This window comes from Aethalodelphis obliquidens, unplaced genomic scaffold (assembly GCF_003676395.1).
Source record: "Aethalodelphis obliquidens isolate GAN/ISIS:26980383/991018 unplaced genomic scaffold, ASM367639v1 scaffold1, whole genome shotgun sequence".
In the NCBI taxonomy this organism is placed as follows: domain Eukaryota; kingdom Metazoa; phylum Chordata; class Mammalia; order Artiodactyla; family Delphinidae; genus Aethalodelphis; species Aethalodelphis obliquidens.
This window is the reverse complement of record NW_020837945.1, coordinates 52517886-52540270: the sequence shown is the minus strand read 5'-3', so window position 1 is coordinate 52540270 and position 22385 is coordinate 52517886. Positions and strand designations below refer to the sequence as shown.

General features: G+C 36.9%; 1 protein-coding gene across 2 annotated transcripts in view; it reads left to right on the top strand.

The window, feature by feature from the left end:
- The window catches only part of CBLB (Cbl proto-oncogene B), a 215070-nt gene extending 193235 nt beyond the window's left edge, over positions 1–21835 (top strand). Inside the window, exons 19-20 of one of the 2 annotated variants that reach the window (XR_003432332.1) lie at positions 18031–19894; positions 21371–21835. Coding sequence is in view for 1 of the 2 variants with exons in the window: in XM_027104030.1 (XP_026959831.1) it covers positions 18031–18290 (260 nt within the window). In the remaining variant the exon portion in view is untranslated. Of the gene's footprint in view, positions 1–18030 lie in introns of both variants that reach the window. The other variant, XM_027104030.1, reaches the window with a different exon arrangement.
- The last annotated feature ends 550 nt before the right edge of the window (positions 21836–22385 follow it).

Below are 22385 nucleotides of genomic sequence, written 5' to 3'. Positions count from 1 at the left end.
TACCTTACGTTTGGTAGTGTATATATATCCATGCCACTCTCTTGCTTTGTCACAGCTCACCCTTCCCCCTCCCCATATCCTCAAGTCCAATCTCTAGTAGGTCTGTGTCTTTATTCCTGTCTTACTCCTAGGTTCTTCATGACATTTTTTTTTCTTAAATTCCATATATATGTGTTAGCATACGGTAATTGTTTTTCTCTTTCTGACTTACTTCACTCTGTATGACAGACTCTAGGTCTATCCACCTCATTACAAATAGCTCAATTTCGTTTCTTTTTATGGCTGAGTAATATTCCATTGTATATATGTGCCACATCTTCTTTATCCTTCATCCAATGATGGGCACTTAACGTTGTTTCCATCTCCGGGCTATTGTAAATAGAGCTGCAATGAACATTTTGGTACATGACTCTTTTTGAATTATGGTTTTCTCAGGATATATGCCCAGTATTGGGATTGCTGGGTCATATGGTAGTTCTATTTGTAGTTTTTTAAGGAACCTCCATACTGTTCTCCATAGTGGCTGTACCAATTCACATTCCCACCAGCAGTGCAAGAGTGTTCCCTTTTCTCCACACCCTCCTCAGCATTTATTGTTTCTAGATCTTTTGATGATTGCCATTCTGACTGGTGTGAGATGATATCTCATTGTAGTTTTGATTTGCATTTCTCTAATGATTAATGATGTTGAGCATTCTTTCATGTGTTAGTTGGCAGTCTGTATATCTTCTTTGGAGAAATGTCTATTTAGGTCCTCTGCCCATTTTCGGATTGGGTTGTTTGTTTTTTTGTTATTGAGCTGCATGAGCTGCTTGTAAATTTTGGAAATTAATCCTTTGTCGGTTGCTTCATTTGCAAATATTTTCTCCCATTCTGAGGGTTCTCTTTTGGTCTTCTTTATGGTTTCCTTTGCTGTGCAAAAGCTTTGAAGTTTCATTAGGTCCCGTTTGTTTATTTTTGTTTTTATTTCCATTTCTCTAGGAAATGGGTCAAAAAGGATCTTGCTGTGATTTATGTCATAGAGTGTTCTGCCTATGTTTTCCTTTAAGAGTTTGATAGTTTCTGGCCTTACATTTAGGTCTTTAATCCATTTTAAGCTTATTTTTTGTATGGTGTTAGGGAGTGATCTAATCTCATACTTTTACATGTACCTGTCCAGTTTTCCCAGCACCACTTATTGAAGCGGCTGTCCTTTCTCCACTGTACATTCCTGCCTCCTTTATCAAAGATAAGGTGACCATATGTGCATGGGTTTATCTCTGGGTTTTCTATCCTGTTCCATTGATCTTTCTGTTTTTGTGCCAGTACCATACTGTCTTGATTACTGTAGCTTTGTAGTATAGTCTGAAGTCAGGGAGCCTGATTCCTCCAGCTCCGTTTTTCTTTCTCAAGATTGCTTTGGCTATTTGGGGTCTTTTGTGTTTCCATACAAATTGTGAAATTTTTGTTCTAGTTCTGTGAAAAATACCAGTGGTAGTTTGATAGGGATTGCATTGAATCTGTAGATTGCTTTGGGTAGTAGAGTCATTTTCACAATGTTGATTCTTCCAATCCAAGAACATGGTATATCTCTCCATCTTTTTGTGTCATCTTTAATTTCTTTCATCACTGTCTTATAATTTTCTGCATACAGGTCTTTTGTCTCCTTAGGTAGGTTTATTCCTAGATATTTTATTCTTTTTGTTGCAATGCTAACTGGGAGTGTTTTCTTGGTTTCACTTTCAGATTTTTCATCATTAGTGTATAGGAATGCCAGAGATTTCTATGCATTAATTTTGCATCCTGCTACTTTACCAAATTCATTGATTAGCTCTAGTAGTTTTCTGGTAGCATCTTTAGGATTCTCTGTGTATAGTATCATGTCATCTGCAAACAGTGACAGCTTTACTTCTTCTTTTCCAACTTGGATTCCTTTTATTTCCTTTTCTTCTCTGCTTGCTGTGGCTAAAACTTCCAAAACTATGTTGAATAAGAGTGGTGAGAGTGGGCAACCTTGTCTTGTTCCTGATCTTAGTGGAAATGCTTTCAGTTTTTCACCATTGAGGATGATGTTGGCTGTGGGTTTGTCATATATGGCCTTTATTATGTTGAGGAAAGTTCCCTCTATGCCTACTTTCTGCAGGGTTTTTATCATAAATGGGTGTTGAATTTTGTCGAAAGCTTTCTCTGCATCTATTGAGATGATCATATGGGTTTTCTCCTTCAGTTTGTTAATATGGTTTATCACATTGATTGATTTGCATATATTGAAGAATCCTTGCATTCCTGGAATAAACCCCACTTGATCATGGTGTATGATCCTTTTAATGTGCTGTTGGATTCTGTTTGCTAGTATTTTGTTGAGGATTTTTGCATCTATGTTCATCAGTGATATTGGCCTGTAGTTTTCTTTCTTTCTTTGTGACATCCTTGTCTGGTATCAAGGTGATGGTGGCCTTGCAGAATGAGTTTGGGAGTGTTCCTCCCTCTGCTATATTTTGGAAGAGTTTGAGAAGGATAGGTGTTAGCTCTTCTCTAAATGTTTGATAGAATTCGCCTGTGAAGCCATCTGGTCCTGGGCTTTTGTTTGTTGGAAGATTTTTAATCACAGTTTCAATTTCAGTGCTTGTGATTGGTCTGTTCATATTTTCTATTTCTTCCTGATTCAGTCTTGGCAGGTTGTGCATTTCTAAGAATTTGTCCATTTCTTCCAGGTTGTCCATTTTATTGGCATAGAGTTGCTTGTAGTAATCTCTCATGATCTCTTGTGTTTCTGCAGTGTCAGTTGTTACTTCTCCTTTTTCATTTCTAATTCTATTGATTTGAGTCTTCTCCCTTTTTTTCTTGATGACTCTGGCTAATGGTTTATCAATTTTGTTTATCTTCTCAAAGAACCAGCTTTTAGTTTTATTGATCTTTGCTATCGTTTCCTTCATTTCTTTTTCATTTATTTCTGATCTGATTTTTATGATTTCTTTCCTTCTGCTAATTTGGGGTTTTTTTGTTCTTCTTTCTCTAATTGCTTTAGGTGCAAGGTTAGGTTGTTTATTCGAGATGTTTCCTGTTTCTTAAGGTGGGCTTGTATTGCTATAAACTTCCCTCTTAGAAGTGCTTTTGCTGCATCCCATAGGTTTTGGGTCGTTGTGTCTCCACTGTCATTTGTTTTTAGGTATTTTTTTATTTCCTCTTTGATTTCTTCAGTGATCACTTCATTATTAAGTAGTGTATTGTTTAGCCTCCATGTGTTTGTATTTTTTACAGATCTTTTCCTGTAATTGATATCTAGTCTCATAGTGTTGTGGTCAGAAAAGATACTTGATACAATTTCAATTTTCTTAAATTTACCAAGGCTTGATTTGTGACCCAAGATATGATCTATCCTGGAGAGCGTTCCATGAGCACTTGAGAAAAATGTGTACTCTGTTGTTTTTGGATGGAGTGTCCTATAAATATCAATTAAGTCCATCTTGTTTAATGTATCATTTAAAGCTTGTGTTTCCTTATTTATTTTCATTTTGGATGATCTGTCCATTGGTGAAAGTGGGGTGTTAAAGTCCCCTACTATGAATGTGTTACTGTTGATTTCTCCTTTTATGGCTGTTAGTATTTGCCTTATGTATTGAGGTGCTCCTATGTTGGGTGCATAAATATTTCCAATTGTTATATCTTCTTCTTGGATTGAACCCTTGATCATTATGTAGTGTCCTTCTTTGTCCCTTATAATAGTCTTTATTTTAAAGTCTATTTTGTGTGATATGAGAATTGCTACTCCAGCTTTCTTTTGGTTTCCATTTGCATGGAATATCTTTTTCCATCCCTTTACTTTCAGTCTGTATGTGTCTCTAGGTCTGAAGTGGGTCTCTTGTAGACAGCATATATATGGGTCTTGTTTTTGTATCCATTCAGCCAATCTGTCTTTTGGTGGGAGCATTTAGTCCATTTACATTTAAGTTAATTATCGACATGTATGTTCCTATTCCCATTTTCTAAATTGTTTTGGGTTCGTTATTGTAGGTCTTTTCCTTCTCTTTTGTTTCTTGCCTAGAGAAGTTCCTTTAGCATTTGTTGTAAAGGTGGTTTGGGGGTGCTGAACTCTCAGCTTTTGCTTGTCTGTAAAGGTTTTAATTTCTCCATCAAATCTGAATGAGATCCTTGCTGGGTAGAGTAGTCTTGGTTGCAGGTTTTGCTCCTTCATCACTTTCAGTATGTCCTGCCACTCCCTTCTGGCTTGTAGGGTTTCTGCTGAGAGATCAGCTGTTAACCTTATGGGGATTCCCTTGTGTGTTATTTGTTGTTTTTCCCTTGCTGCTTTTAATATGCTTTCTTTGTATTTAACTTTTGACAGTTTGATTAATATGTGTCTTGGCATATTTCTCCTTGGATTTATCCTGTATGGGACTCTTTGTGCTTCCTGGACTTGATTAACTATTTCCTTTCCCATATTAGGGAAGTTTTCAACTATAATCTCTTCAAATATTTTCTCAGTCCATTTCTTTTTCTCTTCTTCTTCTGGAACCCCTATAATTCGAATGTTGGTGTGTTTAATGTTGTCCCAGAGGTCTCTGGGACTGTCCTCAGTTCTTTTCATTCTTTTTTCTTTATTCTGCTCTGCAGTAGTTATTTCCACTATTTTATCTTCTAGGTCACTTATCCGTTCTTCTGCCTGAGTTATTCTGCTATTGATCCCATCTAGAGTATTTTTCATTTCATTTATTGTGTTGTTCATCATTGTTTGTTTCATCTTTAGTTCTAGGTCCTTGTTAAATGTTTCTTGCATGTTGTCTATTCTATTTCCAAGATTTTAGATCATCTTTACTATCATTATTCTGAATTCTTTTTCAGGTAGACTGCCTATTTCCTCTTTATTTGTTAGGTCTGGTGGGTTTTTATCTTGCTCCTTCATCTGCTGTGTGTTTTTCTGTCTTCTCATTTTGTTATCTTACTGTGTTTGGGGTCTCCTTTTTGCAGGCTGCAGGTTCGTAGTTTCCGTTGTTTTTGGTGTCTGTCCCCAGTGGTAAGGTTGGTTCAGTGGGTTCAGTGGGTTGTGTAGGTTTCCTGGTGGAGGGGCCTAGTGCCTGTGTTCTGGTGGATGAGGCTGGATTTTGTCTCTCTGGTGGGCAGGTCCACGTCTGGTGGTGTGTTTTGGTGTGTCTGTGGACTTATTATGATTTTAGGCAGCCTCTCTTCTAATGGGTGGGGTTGTGTTCCTGTTTTGCTAGTTGTTTGGCATAGGGTGTCCAGCACTGTAGGTTGCTGGTCGTTGAGTGAAGCTGGGTGCTGGTGTTGAGATGGAGATCTCTGGGAGATTTTTGCCGTTTGATATTATGTGGAGCTGGGAGGTCTCCTGTGGACCAGTGTCCTGAAGTTGGCTCTCCCACCTCAGAGGCACAGCACTAACTCCTGGCTGCAGCACCGAGAGCCTTTCATCCACACGGTCCTCAATTTGGGATGATTCGTCTATTCATGTATTCCACAGATGCAGGTACATCAAGTTGATTGTGGAGCTTTAATCCGCTGCTTCTGAGGCTGCTGGGAGAGATTTCCCTTTCCCTTCTTTGTTCTCACAGCTCCCAGGGGCTCAGCTTTGGATTTGGCCCCGCCTCTGCGTGTAGGTCGCCGGAGCTTGTCTGTTTTTCGCTCAGACAGGACGGGGTTAAAGGAGCTGCTGATTCGGGGGCTCTGGCTCACTCAGGCCGAGGGGAGGGAGGGGCACGGAGTGCGGGGTGAGCCTGCGGCGGCAGAGGCCAGCATGACGTTGCACCAGCCTGAGGCTCGCCGTGCGTTCTCCTGCAGAAGTTGTCCCTGGATCCCGGGAACCTGGCAGTGGCCGGCTGCACAGGCTCCCCGGAAGGGACGTGTGGATAGTGACCTGTGCTCTCACATAGGCTTCTTGGTGGCGGCAGCAGCAGCCTTAGTGTCTCCTGCCCGTCTCTTGGGTCCGCGCTTTTAGCCGCGGCTCGCCCCCATCTCTGGAGCTCCTTTAAGCAGCGCTCTTAATCCCCTCTCCTCGCACACCAGGAAACAAAGAGGGAAGAAAAAGTCTCTTGCCTCTTTGATAGATCCAGACCTTTTCCCGGACTCCCTTCCGGGTAACCGTGGTACACTAACCCCTTCAGGCTGTGTTCATGCCGCCAACCCCAGTCCTCTCCCTGCGCTCTGACCAAAGCCAGGAGCCTCAGCTCACAGCCCCACCCACCCCGGCAGGTGAGCAGAGAAGCCCCTCGGGCTGGTGAGTGCCAGTCAGCACCGATCCTCTGTGCGGGAATCTCCCCACTTCGCCCTCCACACCTGTTGCTGCACTCTCCTCCGTGGCTTCGAAGCTCCCCCACTCCGCCACCCGCAGTCTCCGCCCGCGAAGGGGCTTCCTAGTGTGTGGAAACCTTTCCTCCTTCACAGCTCCCTCCCACTGGTGCAGGTCCCGTCCCTATTCTTTTGTCTCTGTTTATTCTTTTTTCTTTTGCCCTACCCAGGTACATGGGGAGTTTCTTGCTTTTTGGGAGGTCTGAGATCTTCTGCCAGCGTTCAGTAGGTGTTCTGTAGGAGTTGTTCCCCGTGTAGATGTATTTATGGTGTATCTGTGGGGAGGAAGGTGATCTCCGCGTCTTACTCTTCCACCATCTTCCCCTCGTCCTCCACATCTTCTTTATCCATTCTTCTGTCGATGAACACCTAGGTTGCTTCCACGTCTTGGCTGTTGTAAACAGTGCTGCTATGAACACTGAGGTGCATCTGTCTTTTCGAATTAGTTTGTCTTTTCCAGATATAGGCCCAGGAATGGGATTGCTGGATCATATGGTAACTCAATTTTTAGTTTTTTAAGGAACCTTCCTACTGTTCTCCATAATGACTGCACCAATTTACATTCCCACCAACAGTGTAGGAGGGTCCCCTTTTCTCCACACTCTCTCCAGCATTTATTATTTGTAGACATTTTGATGATGGCCATTCTGACTGGTGTGAGGTGATACCACATTGTAGTTTTCATTTGCATTTCTCTATTAGCCGTGTTGAGCATCTTTCCATGTGCCTCTTGGCCATCTGTATGTCATCTTTGGAGAAATGTCTATTTAGGTCTTCTGCCCATTTTTTGATTGGGTTTTTTTTTTTTTTACATATTGAGCTGTATGAGTTGTTTGTATATTTTGGAAGTTAATCCCTTTTTGGTCACATCATTTGCAAAGATTTTCTCCCCTTCTGTAGGTTGTCTTTTTGTTTTGTTTATAATTTCCTGTGCTGTGCAGAATCTTTTAAGTTTAATTAGGTCCCATTTGGACTTCCCTGGTGGTCCAGTGATTAAGACTCTGCGCTTCCACTGCAGGGGGCATGGTTCGATCCCTGGTTGGGGAAGTTCCACATGCCATGTGGTGCAGCCAAAAAAAACAACAACACAGGAATTAGGTCCCATTTGGTTTTTTGCTCTTATATCCATTACTCTAGGAGATGGATCCAAAAAATATTGCTGTGGTTTATGTCAAGGAGCATTGAGATGGATCCAAAAAATATTGCTGTGGTTTATGTCAAAGAGCGTTCTGCCTAGGTTTTCCTCTAGGAGTTTTATAGTATCTGATCTTACATTTACGTTTTAAAACATTTTTTATGTTTTAAAACATTTTATGTTTTAAAATGTTTCAAAAACATTTACGTTTTTAAATCCATTGAGTTTATTTTTGTATATGGTGTTAGGGAATCTTCTAATTTCATTCTTTTACATATAGCTGTCCAGTTTTCCCAGCACCACTTATTGAAGAGACTGTCTTTTCTCCATCGTATATTCTTGCCTCCTTTGTTATATTGGGTTGGCCAAAAAGTTTTTTCAGGTTTTTCCATAACATTTACAGAAAAATCTGAACGAACTTCTTGGCCAACCCAATATATTAATTGACCATAAGTGTGTGGGTTTATTTCTGGGCTTTCTATCCTGTTCATTGATGTATGTGTCTATTTTAGTGCCAGTACCATACTATTTTGATTACTGTAGCTTTGTAGTACAGTCTGAAGTCAGGGAGCATGATTCCTCCAGCTCCATTCTTCTTTCTCTGTTTCGACTGTTCAAGGTCTTTTGTGTTTCAATACAAATTTTAAAATTATTTGTTCTCTGAAAAATGCCATTGGTAATTTGATAGGGCTTGCATTGAATCTGTAGATTGCCTTGGGTAGTATGGTCATTTTAACAATATTGATTCTTCCAATCCAAGAACATGGTTTCCATTTGTTAGTGTCATCTTCAGTTTCCTTCATCAGTGTCTTGTAATTTTCAGAGTACAGGTCTTTTGCCTCCTTAGGTAGGTTTATTCCTAGGTATTGTATTCTTTTTGATGTGATGGTAAATGGGATTCTTTCCTTAATTTCTCTGATATTTCATTGTTAATGTATAGAAATGAGACAGATTTCTGTATATTAATTTTGTATCCTGCAAATTTACAGAAATCATTGATGAGCTCTAGTAGTTTGCTGGTGGCATCTTTAGGATTTTCTGTGTATAGTAACAAGTGGTCTGCAAACTGACAGTTTTACTTCTTCCTTTCCAATCTGGATTCTTTTTATTTTTTTCTTCTCTGATTGCCATGGCTAGGACTTCCAAAACTATGTGGAATAAAAGTGGTGAGAGTGGCATCCTTGTCTTGTTCCTGGTCTTAGAGAGAATGCTTTCAACTTTTCATCATTGAGTATGATGTTAGTTGTGGGTTTGCCCTATATGGTCTTTATTGTGTTTAGGTTATGTTCCCTATATGCCCACTTTCTGGATAGTTTTTTATCATAAATGATGTTGAATTTTATCAAAAGCTTTTTTTATCTATTGAGATGATCATATGGTTTTTAGTCGTCAGTTTAATATGGTGTATCACATTGATTGATTTACGGATATTGAACAATCCTTGCAACCCTGGGATAAATCCCACTTGATCATGGTGTATGATCCTTTTTATGTATTGCTGGATTTGGTTTGCTTTTAAGCTCAAACCTCAGTTCACAGATTTGTTAACAGTGAGAGCTGTCCATTCTGTAACTTCCAAATCAAGATAATTATTTAGCTGCTTTGAGAATTATCAGCACAGTAGTTCTGTACTTGATGACATGCATGGGAGATGCAAAAATCCCTCTGCAGTTTTGTAAGTTTTTACACTTGACTATAACTCAGAAAAACAGAAAATTTTATTAACCATTTCAAATTTTGGTCTGTGCTGTTCTTACCAATTTACTTCTAATCATTCCAATATTTCAGATATATCCATGGGTACCCACTGAAACACTGTATTTCCATTTGAAAGGGTAGATTTCCAGAATGATGAAAAAAATGTGAAAGTCAAGAAGAAGGAGAGAGACAGTATCTTACAATATATATAGTAGAAGGAAGCAAATCCCTTAAGGAAATAATGTTAAAATACAACTTTGAGAAGAGTGCCATGACTGATTTAAAATAGCATTCAGTACCACCAGCTCTGGATTAACAGAAACATATACTCAAGTTATGAGAAGAGTTGTGGCCTAAATGCTCTATTTTCACAGCTTCTTTACAGTTTGCACCGTAACATGCAGGTATTGTTGAGCCCAGAGGGACATCATTCACATATATGATTTCAACTGGTAGGAATTCCAGTTAGCATTACACTAGAAATTTCAAGGAAGAACTTTAAGTCACAAACCCTGTTGAAACATCCCCAAATATGCATTTACCAGAAACCTAAACTGGCTTTACCTGAGTGATAAAATAGTCCTGATTATTACCTCTGAGGGCTTCAGCTAGGTGTAACATCAACTATTTCAGCCTACTCCCTGAACTCTCTTTACGGACACAGTCAAACCACAGAAAATAAGATACTTTTTTCCAACAAGATATTTGCTCACATGCTGCTTCACAGGGCTACCAAGCTGTCCACTAGTTTATTTCACACCAGGAGAGGGACTCAGCTTGCCTTCTGGATTAGATCTTTCCATCAGAAACTTAAGACTATGCAGTGTGCCTTTGGGATACTAATAGTGCTTATTTTGCAGTAACGTTTTTATTGATATTAAGGCCTTTTTAAGACAATCGTTGAGGATTCTGGTATAACTGCCACATCTTATAAATTCCATTTCTCCTATTTTTTATGGTGATGTAAATAATTGATGGTGACCTACATCTGTATATAAGCTTTCTATGAAAACAAAAAATTTAATTGATTTAAAAATATTTTCTTTTCTAAAAAGGATGTGTGCATGTAAATGTATGTCTACATATACAAAGAGCCTTCCAAATGTTTTATTCCTCCCCCCATAAAAGTTTATAATTTTCTGAAGTTTGTAGATGTAACAATATTTAATGATATGAATATGTCATAATGATAATCAGAATATGTGGATTTTACCGGCGTGTGTTAAACTTACATATACCTTATACGGGCCAAATGTTTTTGCTAATAGTCTGCTTATTTCTTCACATAGGGTTCATGTCTGTACTAGCTATGCATGAGTTTTTAGACATTTTTAAGTTTGCTTTTCTCTTGTGGTAAGATATAATGTGCTACAGTTTGAATACCATTCTTTAAAAACCCAGGGAATCCAACTTATATTAGAATACAAAGTCGTAATGATGATGTGTTTGTGCTCATGCTGATGAAGTACAGCTGAGCTCTTGAGATTTTTTTTTAATATTCTTAGTATTTAAAAGGACGTTCAAGGTAATACTTAAAAATAACACTAGAATTTCAGAATATGACTTGTATTAAATGTGTTTATAACTGGTAACAGATATTATTGCCAAGTATACCTACAAAATAAAGGAGGTCTCATAAAAGGAATTAATTCCAATACTACTTTTCCTTTACTAGCTTAAAGGAAAAGTGCCCAGATGTTGAATGAATTTTATATTAAGACCGCAACTGGAAATCACGGCTTCATTTCACATAAGAGTGGGAGTTGTGTATTGTTATAAGTGATGTTTTAAGATAAACGGTGTTTTTAAGATTTTGTTTTGTGTTTCAACAAAGGAAATTGCTGCATTACAGAGTTTTACCATAGTTCAACTACCTAAAATGTTTTTCCTTACATACAGCTTCAGTTTTAAAACCACTGAACATGGGGTCAGTTTTCTTACAAATCTAATACTAATGTAGTTCTTTTATAACCATTTTCTGGATGTATTAAAAAAGTTATGTCATAACCTTGGCCCTTACAATCATAATTACCTACCTTAGTGTATGTGAAGATATTTTATTTGTAATTTAGTGAAAACTGTGTATTAAAACATGTCCTAAAATTCAGTAGTATAAAAACATGTCCTTCTAAAATTAAATAGTATATCTGTAGTGGAAGCAATTCAAGTTTACATAAATGAGTTCCAGAAATAATTGTTCCAACTTACAGGAGAGTAGCAAAGTCATAATGATGATGTGTATGAGATTTCTTTTATGCCTTGATAAGTTAATTTATATTTTTTCTTTTAATTCTCAGATATTGTTATACTTGAAAAAATCTGAAAAAATCTGTAGTCTGAGTCTTGATGTCCATCCCAAGTATAGTCAATGAATTACTAAATAATTTTAGAGATTATGTCTCAAATTGTATGTAGTAATCATTTTTAAAATTTGTTAAGCACTTACTATGGGACAAATGTTATGCTAAGTATTTTAAATACAGATAACAGAGATAACTTAATACATAACATATATTATTATATTTATAGTTGCACATGTAAAATATATTTTATATAATAGTGTCTATATTGTATATTAATGTTTTGAGTAGTTTAAATGTAAATTTACTATAAGATACAGGTCTAATAAAAATATTTTTTTACTTTTTATTTTATATTGTAGTATAGTTGATTAACAATGTTGTGTGTGTTTCAGGTGTACTGTGAAGTGATTCAGTTATACATATACATATACATAGTTTTCCATAGTTGCTGTATCAATTTACATTACCACCAACAGTGCAGGAGAGTTCCTTTTTCACCACACCCTTTCCAGCATTTATTTTTTCTAGATTTTTTGATAATGGCCGTTCTGACCTGCATGAGGTGATACCTCATTGTAATTTTGATTTGCATTTCTCTAATAATTAGTGATGTTGAGCAGCTTTTCATGTGCTTCTTGGCCATCTGTATGTCTTCTTTGGAGAAATGTCTATTTAGGTCTTCTGCCCTTTTTTGGATTGGGTTGTTTGTTTTTTTAATATTGAGCTGCATGAGCTGTTTATATATTTTGGAGATTAATCCTTTGTCCATTGATTTGTTTGCAAATATTTTCTCCCATTCTGAGGGTTGTCTTTTCATCTTGTTTATGGTTTCCTTTGCTGTGCAAAAGCTTTGAAGTTCCATTAGGTCCCATTTGTTTATTTTTGTTTTTGTTTCCATTTCTCTAGGAGGTGGCTCAAAAAGGATCTTGCTGTGATTTATGTCATAGAGGAAAACATAGGCAGAACACTGTAAGAGTTTTATAGTGTCTAGCCTTACATTTAGGTCTTTCTTTAATCCATTTTGAGTTTATTTTTGTGTATGGTGTTATTTTGTGTATGGTGTTAGGGAGTGTTCTAATTTCATTCTTTTACATGTAGCTGTCCAGTTTTCCCAGCACCACTTATTGAAGAGGCTGTCTTTTCTCCATTGTATATTCTTGCCGCCTTTGTCAAAAATAAGGTGACCATATGTGTGTGGGTTTATCTCTGGGCTTTCTATCCTGTTCCATTGATCTGCATTTCTGTTTTTGTGCCAGTACCATACTGTCTTGATTACTGTAGCTTTGTAGTATAGTCTGAAGTCAGGGAGACTGATTCTTCCAGCTCGGTTCTTCTTTCCCAAGATTGCTTTGGCTATTCGGGGTCTTTTGTGTCTCCATACACATTTTAAGATTTTTTTCTTCTAGTTCTGTGAAAAATGCCATTGGTAATTTGATAGGGATTGCATTGAATCTGTAGATTGCCTTGCCTTGGGTAGTATGGTCATTTTGACAATATTGATTCTTCCAATATTTTTTTGTTTTAATTCTCAGATATTGTTATACTTGAACATATCTGTAGTCTAATTCTCAGATATTGTTATACTTGAACATATCTGTAATCTAAGAGTCTTGATGTCCATCCCAAGTATCACTGAATTACTAGAGATTATGTCTCAGACTTTAAAAAATATTACATACAGTTTTAAATATAAACAGAGAATTTAATACCTAACATTGTTATATTTATAGTTGCACATACAAAACATTTTATATAATTGTTTATATATTGTATATTAATGTTGAGTAGTTTATATAATACAATGTAATGTTATATATAAAATATAAATAAATGAATGTAAATTTACTATACAATACAGATCTAGTCTTAATTTTATTTCCCACAACCCCTCTGAAATAGGTATTATTAATGTCAATTTATAGAAGTAAGTGAGACACAACATAGTAATTTACCCAAGGTCTCACAGCTAGTAAATGATTGATTGATAGGATTTGAGTCAGTAGGCTGTGCTTTGAATCAGTAGGCTGTGCACCCATTTATGTTGTTGTTAGCCAAGTTTATGTTGTAATCCCACCAGTAGTCAGTCAGGCCAAAAATTAGGTTTAAAAACTTAACTCACGGGCTTCCCTGGTGGCTGAGAGTCCGCCTGCCGACGCAGGGGACACGGGTTTGTGCCCCGGTCCAGGAAGATCCCACATGCCGCGGAGCAGCTGGGCCCGTGAGCCATGGCCGCTGAGCCTGCGCGTCCAGAGCCTGTGCTCCGCAACGGGAGAGGCCACAACAGTGAGAGGCCTGCGTGTGGCAAAAAAAAAAAAAAACTTTAACTTACACATTCATATAACAGTGATTGCTAAGCTGAGTTTGGAGATAGATAGCCAATCATAAAACCAAATGAGTAGTGATAGAAGAGGGTACTAAGAGTTCTAAAATTGTAGTAGAGATTTCAAAACCTGGATTGTGATCATTTTTCACATGAATTTAGGAAGCCACTACGTACTTTCCGTACTTTTTATACCAGCAAAATCAATCTCTGTCTTAGATTCTTGAGCAGCTCAGACCTGTAAAACCAACAGATGGGATCTGAGGCTTTTTTTAAAGTTATGAAAGTGGTACATACACATTAGAGAACAAAGTAGAATTAAAAAAAAAACAAGAAAAGTCACTTAGAACCCTGTCATCAGTAAGGAACATTATTGCCATTTTGGAGTCCTTCTTTCTAATGATCTGTCCATACACATGTTCACACAGTGGAGATCATACTCCACAGTACAACATAGTATCATAAGTTTCTTACCACATCATTAAATTTTTTTAACGTCATTTTAAATTATTGTATGATAGTCCATTTTTATATGCTGTCAAACTATTGCTTCTCAAATCTTTATCCCCACCAAAGAGCTAACTCCGAATGACATGGGGACTAGAGATTTAACTAAAAGTGGACAATCACATGCAGGAAATTGCTTCCAAGTCTGTATTATTTCAACAATTTATAGAAATTTTGCATTTTACTTGGTATATCTACATTTATTTTCATATTTAAAAATATTAACTCTCTCATATCCTTGAGTAAAATTAGTGCTCCAGGAAGATGTGCTGTTTATAGCCTATGGCTCCACACCTTCTTGCACTTATGTTGTTGCCCTTGCTCATAGGAGTTCAAAAATACCATGAGCACGGACAGCAGCACCAGAATAAAACATGTCCTTCCAATCACATTTCTAAGGATGACATGTATTCAGGTACAGAAGTCCCCATAGCGCTGGCAAAATTCATAGTCATTCCAGTGTACTCCAAAACTACAACATAGCAGCTTTGGGAGAACTCTGAGAGAGGTTCATCTGCTGCTTCATTGCTCTTTTGCATCATCTACACATTACAAAGTGAATAAGGACCTGGTATCTCCTCTTTTAGACATTGTGAGAAAGAAGAAGTGGAAACAATGAAGGCTGTTCATGAGGTTTAAGAAGAGGTGTCTAGAAAGAGGGATTGGCTTTAAGTGCTTTGCTGTAATGATCAGCATGAAAATTGCCTGTTTTTTTTTTTTAACGGCTTTTACTATTAGTTCAGGTTGTAACAGATCTTTCTTGTTAATATCTTGCTTAAAAGTTTCATATAGAACTAGGCACTCACTACAAATTCCAGGTTTTTGTCCTCTTCCACATTTGAATTCCTATTAATTCATAGTAACTGCTGTTCTATAGCACTGTAGTATAGTGGTTATCATTACAAATAATACTTAGTAGATTTGGAGAGTGAGAATTATGAAAGTAAACTGCTTAACTCAAAGTCACTCAAAATCTTAGCGGCCAAACTGAGATGCATCTAACCAACCTCGGTGCTCGTCACCGACATCCTCATCTTGAAAAGTTGTAGCTGTCAGTCAGTTACCTGGTGCAGAGCTACACTATCCAATTAAAACAAACAAAAAATTAAAACGTTCCAAATTGAATAAATATTCAGCAATAAATAGAAATGTATATAACAGGTGGCAAAAAGTTGCAACAAAGCTTCCACGTTACTTCCATTTGTGGGCTCTAATACATGATACAGTTCAACTCTGGGCATTTGTAAGATTCCAAAGAGATGTCAGCACTGTTTCGGGGAAACAGATTTTGAGTTAGGGCAATGAGGACTAGGATTAAATGAGTTGGGATATATGAGTTTTGTGTTTAAAAGGAAAAAAATCTATCTTTTGGAAAAATTAATCTTTGCTTCAAAGTTTTTTCTTTTTTTACTGAAAATATCTTCAAAATCTATTGTGATTCCTTCCAGAGATGGTTTGAATCATTTCCTCTAGTTGGTATTACAGATAGATCAGAGAAACCTTCACTCCTCTAGCTAGATAGTTTTGATTTAATCTTTGTGTGTGTGTGTGTGTGTGTGTGTGTGTGTGTTTTCCCTAACATTTGGTTTAACCTAACTTAGCCTTCCTGAATTATGTTTAGTACTTATTTTTTTTTCAAGAAAAGAATAGCTTTCTCAAATAAAATTTATCATCTGCAAATTCCATTGCATTTGGCCAGTATTAATTATAGCAGCCTCACAGAGTGGATAGATTTCTTGGGGGGGTTTTCCTGGTGACAGGTGCCATCTGCCAAGATCAAAGACACATGTTTATTACATCTAGAAGCTCTAAATCTTAAGACTTAATTTCCAATTATACTGTTAGATGGGTCTCTCGCTGCCACAGCATCTTTCCCAGTTTAGTAGTATTCATAGCTGTACTTTTCAGAGATGCTTGATATTCACGTGCCCTTCTCAGTATTCAGACAGAAACAAAATAACAATATTAGAAAAGTTCTTCGAAAATTACCAGTAGAATACAAGGAATTTAAACTTGTGTTTAATTCTAGATACTCTTCTCACCTAAAAGTAAGTCAGAACAGACAATATTTCAATGTATAAATTCTGTGGTAACTGATTAAAGGAAAGCTTGCTAGAATCTCTAATAGTTTTTGGAAGTAATTAGAAGCAAAGCATAATTTATTATCCCTCTCTGCATGACATAATGGAAATACTTAATAGAAAAATAAATGAAATCTCAAAACAGTAAGAAATGCAATTGACTAGACCATAATAATTTGCGATATTTAGTTACAGATACACAAAACAGTATAGACTTTAGCAAGAACCAGAAACTAATGTGTGTTCTTATGTATGACCAGAGTAAGCTTTATCTACAGCTATAATATTTTTTTCAAACTGGATATCATTCTGTAAGAAAGGAACAATTAGAAATAAGACTATCATCCAATTTTGTGTAGAACTAAATATTTTCATCCTGGAGGCTTTTGTTTTGTGTATGTTATATTGATATTGCTAGAATTGCAAACAGGAGGATATATTTTTTTTACAAGTTACCTTCCCAGAGAAAAATATCATACTTATGAGAAAAATATGAAATAATGTATCAGATAATTCTTTATAATTTACATTTGATTATTATTGAAAGTATCATCTTATAATATTTCCATAGGCCATCAGGAAAGTTGGCAAGGGAGCAGAGACCCAGAGGGACAGGATGAGAACAGGAGTCAAGAGGGTTCTAGCCTCACTTCTTCATTTATTTGTGTCCTTGAATTTGGCACCTGTCAGTGGTCTAAGAAGAAAAACATTAAATAACTGTTGGCGTCTACTGTATCTTAAACCCATAAATGTTTCATGGAATAAATTTGACAACTTTTAACCTTTTTTAAAAATCTAGGCTTTTGATATTAAGTCAGATACAGATAAATGGAAATCCATGATAAAAGTGCCACCTCAAGTTACTAGCCCATCTCCTGGTGATCTGTATGGGATGGTGGTCTATTAACTAACTTTCTTTTCTCCTAATAAGATTACTTTCCATTCATGGATACCAGTGTCATTGGGTTTAACTTTGAGAAACTATTATCAGGGGACTGATCTGGAACCGAGTTCTCCACTAATGTTTCTGCTGGCTTTGCTTTTTCTCAGGCTAAGCGTTCTGCATTGGAATCTGGATAAAGTATTTCAGCAAAGCACTGAGTTTACTTCTGTCCAACCTATGGACTAATAGCAGACTCAAAGCATCTACTATTTCATTATTTCCCCCCTAGCATCAGCAAGGTATCACTTTACAGCATTATTAACTTGAAAAATATGCTACAAAGCATATTTCTCAGGAGTTTTGCTCTGACATGGGTGGGGTGTAGGGCCTGGTGGGGATGTTCTGCCAGGAGTATCCACGAGCTTGTAACAGTTTCCTCTGGTAGAAACTTCCCAAGGAAGTGCCTCCACCACAGTAGAGAAGGGCGAGCTGCATTGCCAAAGTGAAAGCTTTTCTTTTCCAGTTATTTTTGTTTTTTTTCCTTCTGTATCTTTTATTTCATATGGTTTAAAGAACAATATGTAGAATTGGGAAAAATTTTGTGTTAATTTCTCAGTTAAATTTCCAACACACCCTACCTTAGTTTTCTTGACGTTCAAAATGGGGACAATATAACCTATCCAACCGTAGTATATACAAAATGGAAAATGATTTTTGTAGAAACAATGAAAAACTGTTTTCATATAAAATAATGAGATCATACTAATGTATAATATCTTTATTTTTAGCTCATCATTTAAATATCTCTTTAAAAATCTATGCAGATGGTTCACAAGCACCAGCCAGACCTCCTAAACCACGACCCCGCAGGACTGCACCAGAAATTCACCACAGAAAACCCCACGGGCCCGAGGCAGCATTGGAAAATGTCGACGCAAAAATTGCAAAACTCATGGGAGAGGGTTATGCCTTTGAAGAAGTTAAGAGAGCCTTAGAGATAGCCCAGAATAATGTCGAAGTGGCCCGTAGCATCCTCCGAGAATTTGCCTTCCCCCCTCCCGTCTCCCCACGTCTAAATCTATAGCAGCCAGGACTGTAAACACCAGAACACAAAGCAATTGCTGAATATTCCAGATGTGTGGAAAGGAGAAAAGTGAGATGGAATTCAAGAGAGAACGTCTCCTCCTCACGTGGCATCTTGAGAAGAGAAAGGCTCGGAAGTGCTGCTTCTCAGAAGACAGCTTCTTGCTCAGGATGCCAATGGCCACGGCTTCCTTATTTTTGCTAGCCATACTTTTAAATCAGGGTTGAACTGACAAAAATAATTTAAAGACGTTTACTTCCCTTGAACTTTGAATCTGTGAAATGCTTTTCCTTGTTTACAAGTTGGCAAAGTTGCAGTTTGTTTTTTAGTTTTGTTTGGGGACTTTTTTGATACCTGTACTGTGTTCTTGATGGACCCTCTGTACAGTGGTCAGGTCTGCTGTAACATTTTCTACCAACTCCCTTGCTGTCTGCGTCAACAGCTAAGTCACATATTCATTTTGATCGCTCCCATCCCACCCACCCACCCCCAAACCCAGGTCCAGTTCCATTTCTCCCATTTACAAGATGCTTTAAAGGTTCTGATTTTCAACGTATCAAATTAATGCAAAAAAAGTGTGTGGCCTTCACTACTGAGTCTTTTCTTTGGAAACCATCACTGTTGAGAGATGGGTAAAAATCTGAATGTATAAAGCATTTTTTGGTCAATGAATGCCTTTTATAAGGGGTTTTCATATAATATAGAAGAGCTTCCCTTTTTGTGTAAGTTTTGTGATCTTCCACACTCTCATCTTTGTCATCCCAGGGGTGTCACGGCGCTAAAAACAAAAACCTACAACATTAGAAAGCAACTACCGCAGAGGTGGGAGAATACGCTTGCACATGACAATGCCGTATTGAAGTTGTATAATGAGGTCCCCTGATATTTATGCCGCATTACCTTGAGGCATGCTGAATAAGAGGGCCGTCTCCCAGAAATACATTAATAATTTTCAGATAAAACTATCACCATACCTTTCCCGAAGTGGAATAGAGTTCATTTCCTGTTTGAGTGATTACACTCTGGTACCTAAAAAGTTTAGGAACCAGTTCATATTGCAGTGGAAACGTTACATCTTTGACGCACTGTTAAGTGCTAATGCTACTGTGGCACTGTTTATTTTTCTTTTGCAAAATTCTTAGTAATTTTCTCTCTCCCATCAAATTAGAGTTCGTATTTAATTTTTCGATTCTCTCATTCATTGCTCCACATTGCTCCATCCAGTCAGGTATAAGACATTTATATAGTTTTGCCTTTTTTGCAAAATGGAGGTTGGTTCTTCAGAAACCGTGTTATTACTTTTAATAAACCTACAAATATTTATTGGGCATCTATGATGTGCTCCACGCTGTCAGGCACTGTGTTCTTAAAGCACAAACGGTCACAAACTGATTCCATTGTAATATTCTGTTATCCTTTATCTGCCCTTTTGATGGTGAAAGTGTCTCTGCTGGACAAAGCCTGGAAGGGTTCCACCAGCGCTTTAGAATTTTCAGGCAATCTGCTTTTTTTTTTTTCTTATTTAGTGAAGAAATTAGACAAAACCAGGTCTGTGTTAAATGCTTGAACCCACAGAAGGCTTCCTAAACGTGGACTGATTGCAGGTTTGTGCACGTTTCTGCCACTCCTTTAACTTCACACAGTGTGATGTAAAAAGATGCATCTCATAGTGAGTCTTTCCTTCAGGATTTGAAAGCATGTAACCAAACATGTGGCAGAGCCAAAGGAAATTAACAGTCAAGACTTGTGTAGTCATTGCATTGACCTGGGGAGGGAACTAACGCATTCCTTTGTGAGCTGACATGTGCCCTTACTTGACAGTTTGATCTCCTGACATGAGGTACCTGAGGAGTCACAGGCCTTGGATAGTTTGTGCTTATATTTTAATTTCTTCAGCTGATTCTGAGCTGGTTCATGTCCCTGGAAGAGAATTTTTAATTTGCTTTAGATGTTCTTCCTGTAAGTAGGTATATGAGGGCAGTTTTTTACACTTTTAAAAACTGCATTGGCTAACTCTCCATTGCTTTATGAACCCCATGTTATGTCATCATGATTTTTCATTTATTAGTTTCTGATGTCATGTTGGAATAGCACTGTGGTTCTTTTTTTTTATGACTTGCTGATCTTAGGTACAGTCTAAAAGCCAAAAGTTGCCACTTCATTGTGATAATATTGTTATAACATTCTTAATAGATTAGGGAAGGATGTAAAATACGAATGTTAGAAAGTATAGTATATTCTCATTCAAACAATTCTCAAAAATGTGAAAATTCCCAGTGAGGATTAGAAGAAGACTGGTGACAATATAGAAAATTTAGGCCTGAATTTTTAAAAATCTATTTTGCAAAGAAAACTTACTAGCCTCCACCAAAATCTCTCTGTATCTAGTACTCAATAGCAACAATTAGTTTTATCATTAAAAAGAACGAATCAAAATTTTGTATGGAATGGAAAGAGTGAAACTTTCTATCAAACATTATCATGAAAAACCTATTGCTACCTATTACCTATGACTTATCAAACTCAAAAGTTTTTTTTTAGGAAATAATTAAACCAAAATACATTTTTAAATTATAAAAGTGACTAGCCATTAATGGTTGGAAATGAACCAGGTTTGGTTTCACTGTGATCCAAGAAGTTTGACATTCCTCCCATGTCTCAAGACTTGGTAATATGATTATTTTTAAAGCCAGTATGATATATAATTCATATAATTAAAACAGATTGTGGCCAACATTAACCTGCTCTCCCCTGTCCCCCAACATATTCTGGGGGTAGAAATACTTATCCTCAAAGACAGTCCAGTAAATTAATCTCCACAATCTCTTTTTCCCCTTGATGTCTGTAATATCTATCCTAGCCCTATTTTCTAGAATTGAATCAGCAGTGCTTACGGTGATCTTGAACTTCCTTCCACAAAGATGACCTTGAGCCCCTCCCCATCCATATTCCCTTGCCTATATTGCAAAGAGTAGTAGAGCCCTAACTGCAACTTCAAAGGGCCCATTGGTTAACTCAATATTTCACACACAAGAACACTTGCAAAGATTTTTTCGTAATGTGAATTTTTTCTCTTTCAGTTCCAGAAGCATTTCCCACAGTTTGGACATTATTTTTCCTCTCGGATCTTCAACTTGAAGCTTTAATTTGCACTGAATTATCTAACCTGGTTAAAAATTTAATCTTTCTCTTATGCTGACAGATTTGGAAGCAAATTACAGTATGTTTTCAACAATACAGGTACTGCCTGTTGACCTGGAATTTTAATGCTTCTAGGAAAAGTTTCCAGAAAATGACAGCAGTTGAGTGAAGGGTTTTCTTCCCAATTTACTATTTTATTTTTTTAATGCCTTTTTTAAACTTGTCTAATATGGCAAAATAGTTATGTGTTCAATTAATTTATATTTTATTCATCCTTTTTCAATTCTGGTTATTATGTAAACGCCAGTACTTTATCTGTTCTTTTAAGGTATTTTATAAAATGAATGTTAACAAAAGCAGAGTTGGTATTTTATTTTCAAATGAATGCAAACATTTCTTTCACAGCACTTCTATGTTGTATTTTTTTTCTTCGTGTTACGCAAAAGACATTTGACTTAAGAGCTAACTGGCCAAAGTGGTACAAAGTACCCATCCCAGATGATTTAGTTATTAAATACCAAAAACATATCATTTAAAAATATTTCACATAGATAAGCTACTCCCATGTCTTAGAACTGAAAGTCAAAGTTATATTAAGGTTCTGAGTAAGAAACATCATATCTGGGAAAGGCTGACGGTCTTCTGATGACATACCATATAATTGTTCATTCTTAACCAACAGTAACATTTATTCTTTACATTGATTTTTCTAATCATTTGTTACTGGCCAGTACATATTAGGGAGAGAACAATGGCGATAAACCATGTTAATAAGTGCTTTTATATCAGGAACCATAGCAGAATGTTGTGAAAATCATTGGTACATGCAAAATCTCATGCATAGTAGTGCTTCAAAGCACACATAATTAAATGGAAGATACAAGCACGTAATTCCAATACAATAAGTACTGTACATAAGTTACCACATTGTACTGGCATTATGTGCTTATGGTA